Below are 15,340 nucleotides of genomic sequence, written 5' to 3' on the forward strand. Positions count from 1 at the left end.
AACCACGCACATATATTCCAAAAAAGATTCTCAGATAATTCCAAAAAATGTACTCCCATCCTCATTGACAATCAAATTTTTCCCCACACCCACCTTATCTCATACCTGGATTCCTATGGCAACCTTCTAAGACCACCCTGCCTCTTCTCTCTGTACCTATTCATCAATCACTCAATCTTGCATCATTAAAACCTTTAATGGCTGATCACCTATAACTCAATGTCCAAATTCCCTGCCAAACTTGATCAAAATCCATACTCCATACAAAATCCATTTCATTCCATACTCTGTCCTCCCATCCAGCAATGCGTAAGTACTCCCAGTTGCCTGAATAAGCCATGATATGTCAAAGGCTTCTATGAAACAATCCTGCCTTGGAATAGATTAACTCAACCCTCATCTACGCAACACCAATTCAGCCAAGACTCAGCTCAAGTTGGCCTCCTGAGAAGTCTTCCCTCTCCATTACTCCCTTCCTTCCCTTATGTTACCCTCATACCTGCACATTAAATTGTTATTAAAGTAATGGGATTCTTGAAAGGTCAAATTATCTACTGCACCAAACACCCTGCTGGGTTCATACCGACTCAGAAATTATTACTGAACAAGTAAATTATTTTTGAGTGAATAAATGACTGGCTGTTTCTACATGATTTCTCAGAGTTGGTGGAACAAGATGGCATGAGGTTACACCTCAGCAAAAGTTAAAATATCTTCTCCTTCATCCCTGTCCTGAGTCAGGGCAGCGATGTGGTGGCCGCAAGTTGGCCAGAGCTTCTTATACTCAATAAGTATCTTCTCCCCCTTCAATACTCCCACAGCTTTAATGCCCAAATCACCTCAGCTAGGTCTTGGTAAGAAAACAATCTGATGGTTCCCAAGAAAATACAGATTCAGGTCTAGCCAGTAAGAACAAACATCAGCCTTGTCTCTCACCTTTCTTGTTTTCTCCCCAAAATTGTATCCCAGAAATGTTCTCCTTGTTCTACCTCGTATACAGTCCCTTTCCTTAACCCATAGCCCAAGCCTTTCCTGGGGTTTGGGCAACAACTATCTAGGTGACCCTAAGCACGTCTATCCCCCAGCTTACTGACAAATCAACTTGCAGACCTGGAGAGGCAGCAGAGGTATGACTTTTAAGATCTGGGATGGGCTATCTGATATTTAATAAATGGGGGCTTGAGTTTCATAGTTCTTTGCGTTTATGACATGGGTATTACTGTGCAAGAAAATGATCAATCCTGAAAGAACTTCAGATCACAAAATGTTTCAAACAAAGCTATACTCACTTTCACCAAAATCATCCTGGTGGATCTGCTGTTCCATGATTGGTTCAAAGTCTTTTGTCATCATAACTAGGGTCTGTTGACCTTGGAGGGGCACAAACAAGAATTATTTTGTTTTCATGTAACAAACTTGCCATTTCATAATTATCTATGGCACTGGAAGCTACAGAGCTGGAGTGGAGGAGTTTACAGTCAGAACAGGGCATACAGGATTCATTCAAAAGGTTTTGACTCTCATTTAACAGAGAGAGAGAAAGAGGGAGGGAGGGAGGGGGAGGGGGAGGGGGAGGGAGAGGGGGAGGGAGAGAGGGAGAGAAAGAGAAAGAGAGGGCGGGAGGGGGGGAGAGGGAGGGAGGGAGAGGGAGAAGTAGAGAGGGACAGAGGGAGAGAGAGGGAGAGAGAGAGAGCGCGCGCGCGCGCGCGCGCTCTGACTAGGTAAGTCACATGGTGCTTAGTCTCAGCTATTTATGTACATCAGGTTAACATAAAAGCCGACATAGCCCTCCTCCACTAACTTCAACACTTTAGTCACCAAGATATCTCTTCAAACATACAGCTCATCGGGGATACTAGTTTACAGAAACTCATCTGAAATAGAGAGACTTAAAGGGAAAAAAGAAAGCATTTTTTAAGAGTTTGTAAGACCTGTTAAAAGAGTTGTAAGAGGAGCTTTAGAATCTGTTTATACAGCAATTCCTCTTAGAATAGGTTAAAATAAATACTGCTGACATTTTAACTACAACTATGGACTTAGGAGTCTCTCTAGGTTTTATGACTTTGTGTCTCAGCTTCAAAGATTGAAAAAGTTACATGAAACAACTTTTAACAACATTTTAAGAGGTAAAACTGCAGTGAAACAGACTACATCCCCTCTAGATTATAAACTGGTATCATAGTTCAAACAAAAGTTTTGAACTTTAAGCAGCTCAGAACTTAAGGCTGTAAGATGCCAGGAGTCCTATTTTATGACAGTCAGAGTTAGAGATCATTGACAAGCTTACCTGTAGCAATAAGCACCAGTTCTTGGTCAGGACTCCAACTCATGACAGAAATACCACTGGCTACACTCCCAACACATTCAAGCTGGGACAGAGAAAAATTATAAGGGAGATTTCAAAACACTACTATCTCCATAAATATTTACTACAACCTTACTCAAAACCATTAAAAGCAGAACACACAAATGTGAGTTTGATCAATAAACATTTATTCAGTATCAGGTATTAAGTGACTAGGCATGACACAGGGTATAGGGACTGGAAACTGACTATGGCCACTCCATTCCTCTCTGAGTTGTCTCATGAAGGAGATGAAAAATTGACTTTACAGAGGGATTAGGGCTAAAACTGAGGTCTTTGAGAATTAAGTGGGGGTTCAGAACAGGGACTCACAAATGGCCTAGGAGAGTCCAGGAAAGCTTTCCTGAAAAGGTGGCCTTCGGGGTGGTATTCGGGCCAGGCAAGAGATTTTGTGTATGTGTGTACAGTGTTGAGGCACAAGTTATGAAAAGAGCAGTTAAGAATCAGCTGCAAGTAGAGTATAAATCATACATATACACAGGAATGCTGGGTGGGGAGAGGCTAAAAGGGATTTGGGGAATAGTGAAAGGTTTTAGGCACAAAAGGAACATGCATGCTGTCCTGCAGACATTGAGAAGTCACAAATAGGGAGGACCAGCACCACTGATGGAGATCAATAAACTAGAGAAGCTCAGTAATCAGGAAAAACTTCTACGAAATGTTTTGAAAGTAAAAGCATACCTTTTAAATATGAAAAATACTAGGTAAGTTGTACTCCACAGCTTTGGTATTTCTCACCATGAATTAAGAATAAGATTTATTACTGCATTAAATGGAATGGTTAAAAGCGAAGGTGCCAGATTCAGACTGCCAGGGTTCAAATCCCCTCTGATAACTGTATGACCTTGGCATAGGTACTTAACTTTCTGTGCCTCAATTTCCTCTTCTTAAGAATGGGAAAACAACAATCTACCTCATAAGGTGAAAATTTGCATGAAAAGCACTTGAAAAAGTACCTGGCACATTGCAAACACTTAATAAATGTCAGCTGCTATTATTATTATTATTATTATTATTATATTATTAGTAATACTTGTTGCACAATCAATGTTAGAGATCATAACTAATGGAGTAATCCGAGTTTAAAAAGATCAGGCAATTTTAGTGTGAAACTCTTGCTGTTAAGAAGGTAAGGACAGAAATCTGGAAATTCAAACTTTTGCTAGAGAAAGAGGAAAATGGTTGAAATTTGTCTCCCCTGGTAGCCATAAAATATGCACACAGTGCACAGAAACCATGCATTACTGTAGTACCTATAGTAGAGGGATTCTGAAGTTAGCCATCAATGAAAGGCTCAACAGCATCCATAATAGAAAACATAAGCCACATAAGCATTTCAAAGACTTCCTAATTGAGAAATGTAAGTTACAACTCGGGATCAGATTTTGGTAAGGGGTGAGCTACACCTTACAAGAATGGCCAGGTTTTTTTGTATTTGTTTTTTAATATTGTAATTGTTCTGGTTAATAGGTGCAGTAGACAAAACTGAGTTTTAGAAGAATCCTAAAATATAGCTAAAGCCATACCAACAATTTTGTTTTGTAAAGCAATATATAATGCCAAGATGCTAATCTGCAACATGCTTAAATATTATGGTTCCTGATTTTTTAAACTTTTACGCAAAACAAGGACTTATTTGAGGACACCTGAGATTAACTCCTCACTGGACTCTTCCGCTATACCTGGTGTGTGCTGAGATTGCAAAGTATGACGTCTCCAGAGGATGTGGCCACACACACAGACTCCTGATCCAGCAAGTCCTGAACACCAACAAGGCAGCCACTTCCATCCTCCGGGAGAAAGCCTTCTGCCACTAAAGAAATTTCATTTTTCACCTGTCAACAAAACAAACACGTAAGCAAATTAAGCCAATCTACTTTCAAGAACAATTCATAATATATCCAGAAATAAAATACTTTTTAATGCTTATTTTATAATATAAAAGCTTTCAAAATGTTTTCTCTAGATTAAAATCCAAACTTTCATTTGCGAAATCTCACGGCCTTATTATCTCTAACCAAGAAAAATAGTTAATGCAAACTTTTTGCCAAGCAAACACAAAACAAAAACAAAAAGCCTGGTGTCTTTAAATGTCCAATAAAAGATAATAACTATGGTTTGCTAAGATTTCTATAATATGGGGAAAAGGGACTAAGAATGTAATCATCTAAAACACATTAGTAGCAAAATACAATTAAGGGAAGATACTAGAATCAACCCAAAGAGCTTTTAAATATATACACATGCTCAGGATCCAGCAGTGAAGATTCTGATTTACTTGGTATGGGATAAGGTTGTAATATAGTTTTAAAAAGGCAATTTTCATTTGCATCCCGAGTTTGAGCACCACTGTTACAAACAGTATATGGTAGAAAGGGTAAAAAAAATGTAGGGCACAAAAACAAAATATAAGGTCAGAGTTTTGCCAACTCAGATTTAAATCAGCAGCAAAGTTAAAGGTAGGTTACTATTTAAGTTACATCTAACATGATATCAGTGTAAAGCAAAGGAAGTGCTCATTTAGGAGGATAAAAATTCAGTGAAGATAAACTATCTAAGGAAGCAAGTTTGGGAAAAGACAAGTCAACAGTCATGCCAAGTACTAGCGTTCTCCAGAAACGACTCACTTCTCTTGTGACAGGGTCCACTTCTATCAGTCCATATTCTGAGCCAATAATCACTGTTCTCTGTTCAGACCGGAGAGCGAAGCACTGAGGTTTCCCCGGAACCTGAATATCCCTGAACTCCTGGGTCCGAAATAATTTTAGATTTCTCATGATGAAGCGATTCCTGAAAGAAAGGTACAAATACCCCTGGATGAAGCATTCATTTCTCAGAGAGAAAAAGATTTAACATCAGTTATTCCTCAGGAAAGTTGAAAAGAACAAAATGAATGGGAAAGCATTTCATTTTTGAATATTGAGGATATCTTTATAACCTGATAGATTTATGAAATCATATAAAATCCATACACACACAAACACACACATATTTGAAAAAATCTGTAATAAAATTACTTTAATATCACCAGTTACATTTATTTATAAACTGACTTTATACATTAAAAAACAAAATTTAAATCAAAAACAGAAATAAGTGTTAAGTGTTTACTCTTCTAAGGGGGAAAATAAGACACTGTAAAAATACAACTTCAAAATGATGACCTCCATTTGGGGAGCTCGATGACCTGATATAACTATTTCACGTAACTCCACTTTCTTGGCCTGGTTTTTACCAGTGCAATAGCAAGCTGAGAAAAGAATGATAAATAGAAAACCTACTTTGGTCTGGCAAAATCAGACTTGCTTTAATGCATAATATTATCTAAGCAGGAGAAAAACAAATGTTAATGTACTGGATATATATTCAGATCCTTTAAGGTTTTGTAACTGGAAGTCCCTAAGTTCTGTTAGGGGTAACAATTACACAGACCACACTGGCTTCAATGCCACCATAATCCAAGGTAAAATCTCTCATCTTGGCATTTCATACATATGACATTGAAAAAATAAAGATGAGCTAATTCTCCTACACAGCAGATAATGTTAAGTGTAATATAAATGTTACAACATATAATATGGCTTAAGAGGAAGACAAAACCTCATGGTGGGAGTAAGGTAGAAGAAAATCAAGGCAGGCGATGGTTTTTTATGTTTTGGTGACGTGTATATTCAACACTTCTGGAAATTATTTGAACCTGTATTACACCATGCAGGTTTTTAATTTACATCTAATTCTATATAGAAAGCATATAAAATTATATAAAGCATATAAAAGTCATATCTCTTTCATCTTTAAACGTCATAAACATGACCACTGACATAGATCTGACAGAATGGGTAGATTTGAGAGATGGGTACATAGATTTGAGATGAAAGAATGCCTGGCAAGTCTGGCCTAGAGGGGAGTAAGTAAGGGATAGAGAAGCAAGAAATAAGGACAGGCCACAGGGGGCTGGATGTGTAGTTTCCTGGCGGTCTTTCACACTGGTTTATCAAATATTCATGCTGTTATTGCTGCCATGATCAGACCATAAAAATAACTTCACATCCCTCCCTGTGAACTTGGATTCTATTCACCAACAACCTGTGAAGCCCTAAGGTCCATGGACCCCAGGCAGCTGGGGAGCTAAGGACTCACTTTTCCCTCTTATCTTGCTGTTCCCGTCACTGTCACCCAGCAACGGGCCTCCATCCTTACAGGGGCCCTTGGTCCCAGTCTCTAACATTCCCAGGACCAGCCTCATCACCCCCATCTCCAGAGGTACTAACCAGGCAGGCCCTCTCCAGACATCTGAAATCCAGCAACTCGGGGCTCCCCCTCTGAATTCTGAAGGTATCAACACCAGAAGTCTGAGTCCCAGCTTTACAATGCCTCTCCAAGTTTAGGCCATGATAATCCCATAGGCTTCCCTTGTTTGGATCCCGAACCCTAGCTGAGTGTTGTAACTACTTCCATCAGTTTACCTTTTATGTTATCTCACTGTTCCCTTTTTGTTCCTCTAACAACTATTTAACCAGTTTTTCACATTACATTCTGTTAATGTGTGGTTTCTACTTTCCTGACTGGACCCTGACTAACAAACAGCAAACAACCGGAATCCTTCTATCCCTGGGCTTTCAGAATCACAGGCCAAGATGACATCACCATTCATCTCCCCTCTCCCCAGCTCTCTCAGTCTCTAGAAGAACTTCTCTGAATTTTCACACCCATCATCAACCTTATTCCCTTATCTTCTAAGAGGTGTCCTAACTCCTCTGCGAGGCTAGGAAACGGGTATCCTCCAAACTCCCCTTTGGCTTATTACTAGTATCCTTTCTTTTACATCTGCAATCTCCAGCTCCCCACCGTTAACAATTCAACTTTTCTCAGCCCTTACATGTGCTAAGGATCTCTCCACACCAGAGATCAATCCTAATCTTCTCCAAAATTTCTGACAACTCCTCCATTTTTTTCTCTTGCTCTTTCACCTGCCTCTTGGCTAATTATCATGTCCATGACAACCCGTACCAGGCAGATTACTAATATGCTGACTTGATCTAAATGTCTAGCCCTGACTCCCCAAACTGAACACTAAACACACATTTTCAACCTCCTGACGTTATCACAAGGATGTCTCGCAAACAATCAAATGCAACCTGGAAAACAAAGTACTTGCTATTTTCCCACCAAATGAGTTTCCGTTATTTGGGGGCATGGCATTGCCACTCTCTGTTCCCTAAACTAAAACGTGTCTTTGCCTACTTTTTGCTCACACTTTCATATTAAACTATTCACTGGTTACTCCCCTGGCTGTCAATATACAGCTTGAATCCTTTACACAGTAGCTAATCAATCCTACGATCCCGTCTGTGGCCTACATCAAACACACACTGAGCACTTGCTAAGTACTAGGATCAGAAGACAAGAGATGACTGTCATTGCCTCGACGGAAGTCACAGCTTAACGGTGGTGAGGGTCACATAATACACATTAGATGGAGAAGCACAGAGGACAAGCTCTCCACGAAAAAGTCGCAGACACGAGGAGGGACCTGCAAAACAGTTCCGAACTTCTCTCTAATAAGCATCTTCTGTCAAGTATTAATGGATTCGCTTTCAGCGGTACTGTCCACACCTGCAAGGAATCCGCTAAGCGTGCAGCTGTGGCGCAGAGCGCCCCACCCTGCCCAGGGCTGCAGGTGCAGCCGGTGGCAAGCCTGCCGAAAGAGAACTTAAGGCTCGAGGGCAGAGGTGGTCACGACGCACTCCACTCCCAGGCCTGCAGGAGGCACAGGTTGCGCGCTCGGGGTTCCCTTTCCTCAAAACCACCCCTAGCGGACATGCCCACACCCGGGATGGGTCGCTTGAACGCTCACCCGCGCCGAGCTCTGAGGACTCCCAAACGGCGGTGCGTCCACCCTCGCCTCCCGGGCCACGCGCTGCAGGCCTCCCGGAGCCCGCCCGGGGTTGCGCACGCGCCTCCCTCGCTCCACGGCTCAGGGGCTCTCGCGACGCGCTCTGGGCCTCCCGGCCGCTAGACCTCCGGCAGTAGTGGCTGAAGCCCGACGACGCCGAAGCGGGTGGGAAGAGCCCAAGCTAGCAAGACAGACGGTACACACGGCGAGTGGCGCGGGAGTGGCGTCACTAGGCGGAGGGGGCGTGGCCGGAGGGTAGCTCCCGCGCGGGGGGGAGGGGCGAAGCTGCGCTGACCAACCCCTATCTCTGCCCTCTTCGGCCCAGCCTATTGAATTTCATCTGCTCTTTGACGTCAACGCTAAAGCCCAGTAATTGGCGCTGGTGGGCGGAGCCCGCAGGGCCAGGAGAGCAGCGCGCGTGCGCACGCTGCGAGCGGCGCGCCGGAAGGGCACCCTCCTCCCCGGCATGCACGGAGGAAGCACTCGGGTCTCCGGGGGCGGAGGTAGCGGCGCCGGAGGTCGCCATGGCTATCGAGCCTGAGGCGGCGGAGCCTGCGGTGCCGTCGCTTGTGGATCGGTACTTCACTCGCTGGTACAAAGCGGGTAAGTGGGGAATGATATCCGTCTCTCCTCGGCCACAATGGCCTGATGCCATAGGGATTATGGTGACATCATAAGCCACGCGCGCTGTCCCCGGCGCTTCCTCCCCAGCACAAGGAAGAAGGACCTCTCTGTTGTCATCTAAGCCAAGGGAATGGGCATTTTAAAAGGCATGGAGGACTGAAATGCGGCAGGGCGAATTTGGGGGCTGGCGAGTGCTGTGCGAATTCCAGGCTGGGTTGTTGCGGGAGGATGGTATTCAGTCTAAGGGGAGGCCCCGAGGTAGGCAGGGGCTGGATTCCACTCCTCGAGCGCCTGAAAGGATTTGAGGGGGCACAATCCTACAGGAATGGCAATCTACAAAATGATTTAAATGATCAGGTCGAAACGAAGGCTGTAGGGATGGAGAGAAGAATGTGGGTTGGAATAGAAGCATTTGGAAAGCAGAAGCTAAGAGTTGAAAGAGAAGCCGCCGGTGTTAAACATTTGCCACTTACTAAGTAGGGACTCTGTTGTACTGTTTGTGTACCCAGTAAATATGTGGTGGGAGCATCGTTGGGGACCCTCCTAACTCCTACTTGCTCTCTTTCAGGGATAATAGGTGCACTCATTTTTTAAAAATATTGCAGTATATGTTTTATTAGCCAAATTTAGGGTGTCCTTCCCAGTTTACCCAGGTCTGAGGGGTTTACCCGGAATCCGAGACATTCAGCACTAACACCGGGACAGTCCTAGGCAAACCAGGAGGAGTTAGTCACTCTAAAATTGACCAAGAAAACATACACTACCGTATTACATAAAGAACGCATTGCTGATCGCATTTTTCTAATAGAAATAGTGAGTGTTCTCATTTTAAAGTGAGGATAAAGTAAGATGGAACAAAGAGTTAATCACTTCAACGTTGAATGAATGATTCCAGGTCTGGGCCAGGTCTCTTTAAATACTTTATAGCAAGTCTTTTAGGTATGTCTGTTTGAGTAATGTGATCAGTATGTGTACAATCTTCATAATTAACTGTCTCTATGAACCAGAGACAGTACTACACAGTGGTAGTAAATACTGACTCTACAACTAACAGACTCATTCATTCTTCTAGATGTCAAAGGAAAACCCTGTGAGGACCACTGTATACTCCAGCACTCTAACCGGTAAGCAAATTGGGAATTTGAAATTATCAAAAAAAATTTTTTTTTCTGGTATTACAGGCTGGTATGGTCCTGTGTGCAACCGACGTTCAATAAATGATTATCTTCCACTGCGTTGAAATAGTATTATTTATTATAGGAGTTTGGTTGACAAGAATGAGCCTTTTACTGTCTCCTCACTCTAAATAAACTTGATTACCCACATACCCAACTGAACCACATCCTCAGTCAGCTGCTGCCTGAAGTCACCAGCCTGTGCCTAAGCACTGAATGGCCAGAGCCCATGGACAGTGCTGGGGTAAAGGCCTAGGCGGTATCCTGTACATACAACCATGCTTTACTTCTCTCTCTTCCACCTCAGTAATGCCTAAAGACCCCTGGTACTCTATCCTTCCTGGGAAGGAAATTCAACCCCATTTTCGTCTATTTTATTATTGCGTTCCCTTTTACAGGTAAGCTCCGATAATAACCAGGGGAAAATGGGGAGAAATGATAGCTTAACTAAACAAATGTCAGTTCAGATACTCTTGTGCCAGTAGGAATACTGTGTTGTATCAGGAAGAATTATACCAAGCAATAATACAGGATCAATTTTTGCTCCTTGTAGAATATGTGTCATTACGTTGGCAGGATCGCATCCAGTTCTTCAAAGTGGAAAAACAATTAAAAGCATTTCCTATCAAATCAGTACCAACTGTAGCAGACTTCAGAACAAGGTCTCTGGGAAATTTAAGCGGGTATGTTCCTATAATTCTCTACTTAAATCCTCTGTATCATAATAAAGATAGATCCAGTCAGTCTTAGAACCCAGTGACATATGCTCAGCATACTCCCCTGGCAGTTTGAGGTGCTGATCTTACGAATATTTTAACCCCACAGAAATTCTCAGATGAAAAAAGAAGGCATGGCAGGAGATGTAGGATCTGTCGTTTTAGGTTGTGTACCACCACCGAGTTATCCTGAGGATGAGGAAGGTGGGTCTGTGAAAGGACAACTCGAATGCCAATATAATGAGATATTTTGTCCCTTCAAGTTTTATGAAGCCCATATTTTGAGTTCTATAAAATTTAGGTGACCAACTCTTTACCATATATTTTCACATGTAAATTAAAAAGAAAAATAAATTTCCTGAGAAACTTCATCTGAAAAAATATACAGTACACGCTCCTTAGCATTTTCCATTCCTTAATGGTTGCCAATTTAACACACATCTAAACATACCCTCCACCTTCACACAGTGCTCAGCTGTACAGAATGTTCTCTCTACCCTCTACACCTTCAGGCAGGATGGACACATTTTATTAAAAGATCCACTTCTGGTGGATCCATCATAGTGGATGATTTAGGTCCTTCATTTACTGAGTTCATACTAAGAATTTCTGCTAATGACCCTCACTGTTCTAGGAGATACTTGTTTATACTCCCTTTTGTAGGCCTGAAATCTTCTAATAATGTGTCTTATGGTTATTGATTTTTCCTCATTCAGGAAGTACATGGATTTAGAAAAGCATGAACCATTTTTAAAAGATAGAGTCTACAAATTACAAGTAAAACAATTAGTGCTTGTTAAGTTTTTTGAAGTTCCTGATAAATCTTTGTCCAAAATAGTAATGCTGTTGTTACTACTGAAGAAGAGAGAGGGACCTGCAAGTGGAACCCACTACAGATAAGCTTTGATTGGATCTCAGCACTGTCAATCATTTATTCTACCAAAGGAGGTGATAAAAAGGAGCCCAAACATTTCTGCTCTTTTGACACATTCCTAGTGGTAGACAAACTCTCTGTGATGAATCTCCGACCCCTCCTCCCAAAGGGGGAACCACACAGACTAGTGTTTTGAAGTGAAGTGCCTACATGCAGAGGAGTGAAGCCAATGTGATAATATCTGAATGTTGTCTAATAATGTTTCGAGTGGTAGAGATCGTAAGGAATAGCATCTTTGACCTCCAATGCCTATATTCATTATAGGAAAATTCTTGGGGGAAGAAAAAAGCAACACATGAGACATGCTTGCATCAGTTTCCCATGATGCAAACACCTCCTTGTAGGTATTTGTCGAAAACTCCCCAGATACCTCCACAGAGTGTAGTACAGTAACCATGAAACAATAACGATGCCATAGCTTCAAACAGATGTATGTCAAAATGTAGTATTTCCTTCTGGGTTATAGGGCAATAAGTAAATTATTCTTATTTTCTACTTAAAACTTTTTTGTTTTCCAAAATTTCCTCAGAGTGCATTTCTTTTTAATTAGAAAAATAGCCCTTCTTCAAATCGTCTTAGTAATTCAGCCTAATGCAGAAGCTCCTTTGTTAAATTCTAATGTGAAAATAAGGTAGGAATTTTAATGAAACAAACTTTGTACATACAATATTGATGTCACACTCTGTCACGTTGAATTTTCCATTATTATTGATGGATTTTCCTATAACCTTGAAATCTTTATACCTAACTGTATGAAGCTTTCTCATTTAAAGTTGATAAAATATATCCTTAATCTTTAAACTACCTATTACGACACGTGTCTTAGTCTGCTTTTCCCCCTAGAGCCTAGGATGGTACCTGGCCCATAGCAGGCACTTATATAAATGTTTTTCTGTACTTAAGTCCTTTTTATTTAAAACACTAATTCCAGGATTATGGCCTGTTATTATATTGAGAGCTGCCACTCAGAGGAAGGTGAAAATGTACATCAGTTAATTACTTCTTCCCTTTTATTATCAGGGGGCACAGTTTCTAACAGAACTTGCACCTCTGTGTAAGATTTACTGCTCAGATGGAGAAGAATACACCATATCAAGGTGAGTTACTTTTTACCCACAATTTAGGAGAAATAAACAAGGTAATCTTTTTCTTCAAAACAATTCTTTTTTAAATAGCTGTGTTAGAGGACGGTTGATGGAAGTGAATGAAAACATTCTCCATAAGCCATCTATTCTTCAAGAGAAGGTAAAAGCGGGGAGCAGGGTTGGGGAGTATGAGCCCATCCACATACTTTTTACCTAATTTTTGTCATTTGATAGTACTAAATATTCTATTTCCTTTCTAGCCATCCACTGAAGGCTACATAGCAGTTGTGTTGCCCAAATTTGAAGAAAGTAAAAGCATAACAGAAGGGTTACTGACACAAAAACAGTATGACGAAGTCATGGTAAAACGCATTAATGCCACAACAGGTACATCATGAGGGTTGAGATGGAATAAAAAGCAACATGGCATTCAATTAGTGCACTGAGAAGAACCAGCATATGTGAAGAAGCATACTTCCCAGCCAGCCATCTGCAGGGAGGCCTAGTTTTCTTTCTTTGTCTTGCATAACAAGCCTTGATTCCCATTTTGTCTTCAGTCCCCCAGATCTGCCCTGCTATGTACTCACTCTGGTCATCTTTTGCTTTTCTAACAACTGGCAAGCAAGGGATGTTTTTCTGATTAAAAACAAAGTACTTTGAGGAAAATCTGAAAAAGACAAAAGTTTTAAGTAGCAAAGTAAAAATAATTTACCCATCATCCTGTAACCCATTAATAAATGCTCCATTTTAACATACTTCCATTTGAATGTTACCACACGGTTACCGGTAATTGTTTTTGCCTCAGTCTTCCATCAGTTTGAAGTGAAAAGGAACAACTGACCTTTCTGACCCAGTCTGCTTCTGTGTGACCAAAAGTGTAGTCCCACCCCTTACGCTCTAGCTCCTTTTCCCTTGAAATTGTAGGGGAGACGCAGAGTGTAGAGTGTACATTCTCTATTCCTTCATGCTGCTGGGATGGCCTTCTTCTCGGAAACAAAGTAGAACCGTAACACTGGCTTCTTAAGTAAGGGACACATGACAAGGCTTTGACAAATACTAAGGGCTTTCCTAACATGGAAATATTATAATACAGTGCATACATTGTAGTCACTCAGTCTGACACTAGTTACAGGGTAGCAAGCAAAGAAGTTACTGTAATTTCAAAGACCCAGAGGCCTTTGAATAGAACAAAAGCTTTCATATCATTTATACTAAACAGAAAAACAAACTCCAAATTTATAGTTTGGTTGTATACTTATTTACAATGAATTTTAAATAAACAGACTTTAAAAATTGTTACTCTTTAAGGGCTGCAATACATGTACTTTTAAATAAAACATTTAATACAGAAGAAATCACTTGATGTGTAAATTCCTTGGTTCTCTGTCCTCTTACGCTGTTGAAGTATAAGTTATCCCTTCCTCATCCCCATTTGCACTTCAGAGAAGATTCTCACTTCAGCTATGTAAAAGTATTTGGTCAGTAACATTTAAAAATTATTTTTGACTCACAAGAAAAACTTCTTGTCACTTGAATGCCAGCATGACTGTCCCTAAGTATGCCCACCAGCCATGATACGGGTAGTAACTCTACAAACCTCGGTTCACTGACTGCTATGAACTGAAAATGGAAGCACAAACCCGTAGATCCTTAGTTTGAGTAGCATGCTGATTCCCGAAGGCGGCATAAAGACACTAAATATAGTAAAAGAATTACACATCTAATTTACATTAACATTACCTCCCGTCATTCACTATTTCTATTGTAATTTATATAACTACTGCCAGTAAGTGACATGACCTATTACATTTCAAAATGAATTTCAGAGCGTTGGGATACAAGCACTATCAAATGAGTCCAAAACAAAGTTAACTATACTTTCTCATAAGGGCAGAACCTGTAAACCAGATCCTTCCATCAAAACCCCACCCAACAAAAACAAGAAAAGCTTTAAACCGTACAATTAAAAAGACTAAAGAAAGATGTTTATTTGTTTTAAAATGAACGTTTCAAAGGTACATGTATAAAATGTATGCTTATTCAGAATTTATTTTAAACAGTTCCATCATTCTGTCTTACGTCTTCCATTCTATCGTTCACTACTGAGAAGACAGTTGAAAAACTATTTTTTTAAGCCGGTGAGATAGGCTTGGGATTCCAACTCATATTCAGCACAGATAGGCCAGCTCCGCTAGAACTGGAACTAAAAGCCGTCCCCTAGTGAGTTCCTCCAGAATTCCTTGGAGTGAGCGCCATGACGCTGCTTTAGGGAATGGGGGAGGTGCATGCATCTTAACACAGGGCCTGGGCTGTGTGGAATGCTTGTTAGAGAACAACCATGTGCCACTGGTATAGTTGTCCTGCGACGGAGAGGACAGCCAAGAGGCCCAGTCACACCTGATGGACAGAGGGATTGAAGAGTCCACAGGCTTAAGGAAAACGACTTTCAGCCAGACTACTGTGTTATTTTCTGCTGAAAGCTTAGTGTTCTAGATAATAAGCTTAAAGAACCAACAGGAAGGTACAGTATGCTAAGGTGAGCACA

General features: G+C 41.2%; 2 protein-coding genes across 2 annotated transcripts in view; one reads left to right on the plus strand and one right to left on the minus strand.

Annotated features, from left to right (window-relative positions):
- Window positions 1-8,486, minus strand: part of ELP1 (elongator acetyltransferase complex subunit 1) — a 54,432-nt gene extending 45,946 nt beyond the window's left edge. The window contains exons 1-5 of the mRNA XM_033122131.1: window positions 8,223-8,486; window positions 4,993-5,155; window positions 4,048-4,200; window positions 2,288-2,369; window positions 1,290-1,370 (exon numbers count right to left, since the gene is read on the minus strand). Coding sequence (XP_032978022.1) covers window positions 1,290-1,370; window positions 2,288-2,369; window positions 4,048-4,200; window positions 4,993-5,142 — 466 coding nt within the window. The 5' untranslated portion in view covers window positions 5,143-5,155; window positions 8,223-8,486. The remainder of the gene's footprint in view (window positions 1-1,289; window positions 1,371-2,287; window positions 2,370-4,047; window positions 4,201-4,992; window positions 5,156-8,222) is intronic.
- A 206-nt stretch (window positions 8,487-8,692) lies between these two features.
- On the plus strand, window positions 8,693-15,316 carry ABITRAM (actin binding transcription modulator). The gene is made up of 6 exons (XM_033122133.1): window positions 8,693-8,864; window positions 9,958-10,009; window positions 10,614-10,743; window positions 12,731-12,807; window positions 12,886-12,955; window positions 13,056-15,316. Exons 1-6 carry the CDS (start codon window positions 8,786-8,788, stop codon window positions 13,191-13,193), a joined length of 546 nt encoding a protein of 181 aa, XP_032978024.1. The 5' UTR covers window positions 8,693-8,785; the 3' UTR covers window positions 13,194-15,316.
- The last annotated feature ends 24 nt before the right edge of the window (window positions 15,317-15,340 follow it).

The sequence above is a fragment of the Rhinolophus ferrumequinum genome, chromosome 12, assembly GCF_004115265.2.
Source record: "Rhinolophus ferrumequinum isolate MPI-CBG mRhiFer1 chromosome 12, mRhiFer1_v1.p, whole genome shotgun sequence".
NCBI classification, from domain to species: Eukaryota; Metazoa; Chordata; class Mammalia; order Chiroptera; family Rhinolophidae; genus Rhinolophus; species Rhinolophus ferrumequinum.

Coding starts and splice junctions, on each gene's coding strand:
- ABITRAM (XM_033122133.1), top strand. CDS start 8,786: ATGGCTATCGAGCCTGAGGCGGCGGAGCCTGCGGTGCCGTCGCTTGTG. Junction 10,010..10,613: donor ATACTCCAGCACTCTAACCG/GTAAGCAAATTG, acceptor TGCTCCTTGTAG/AATATGTGTCATTACGTTGG. Junction 10,744..12,730: donor TCTCTGGGAAATTTAAGCGG/GTATGTTCCTAT, acceptor TTTTATTATCAG/GGGGCACAGTTTCTAACAGA.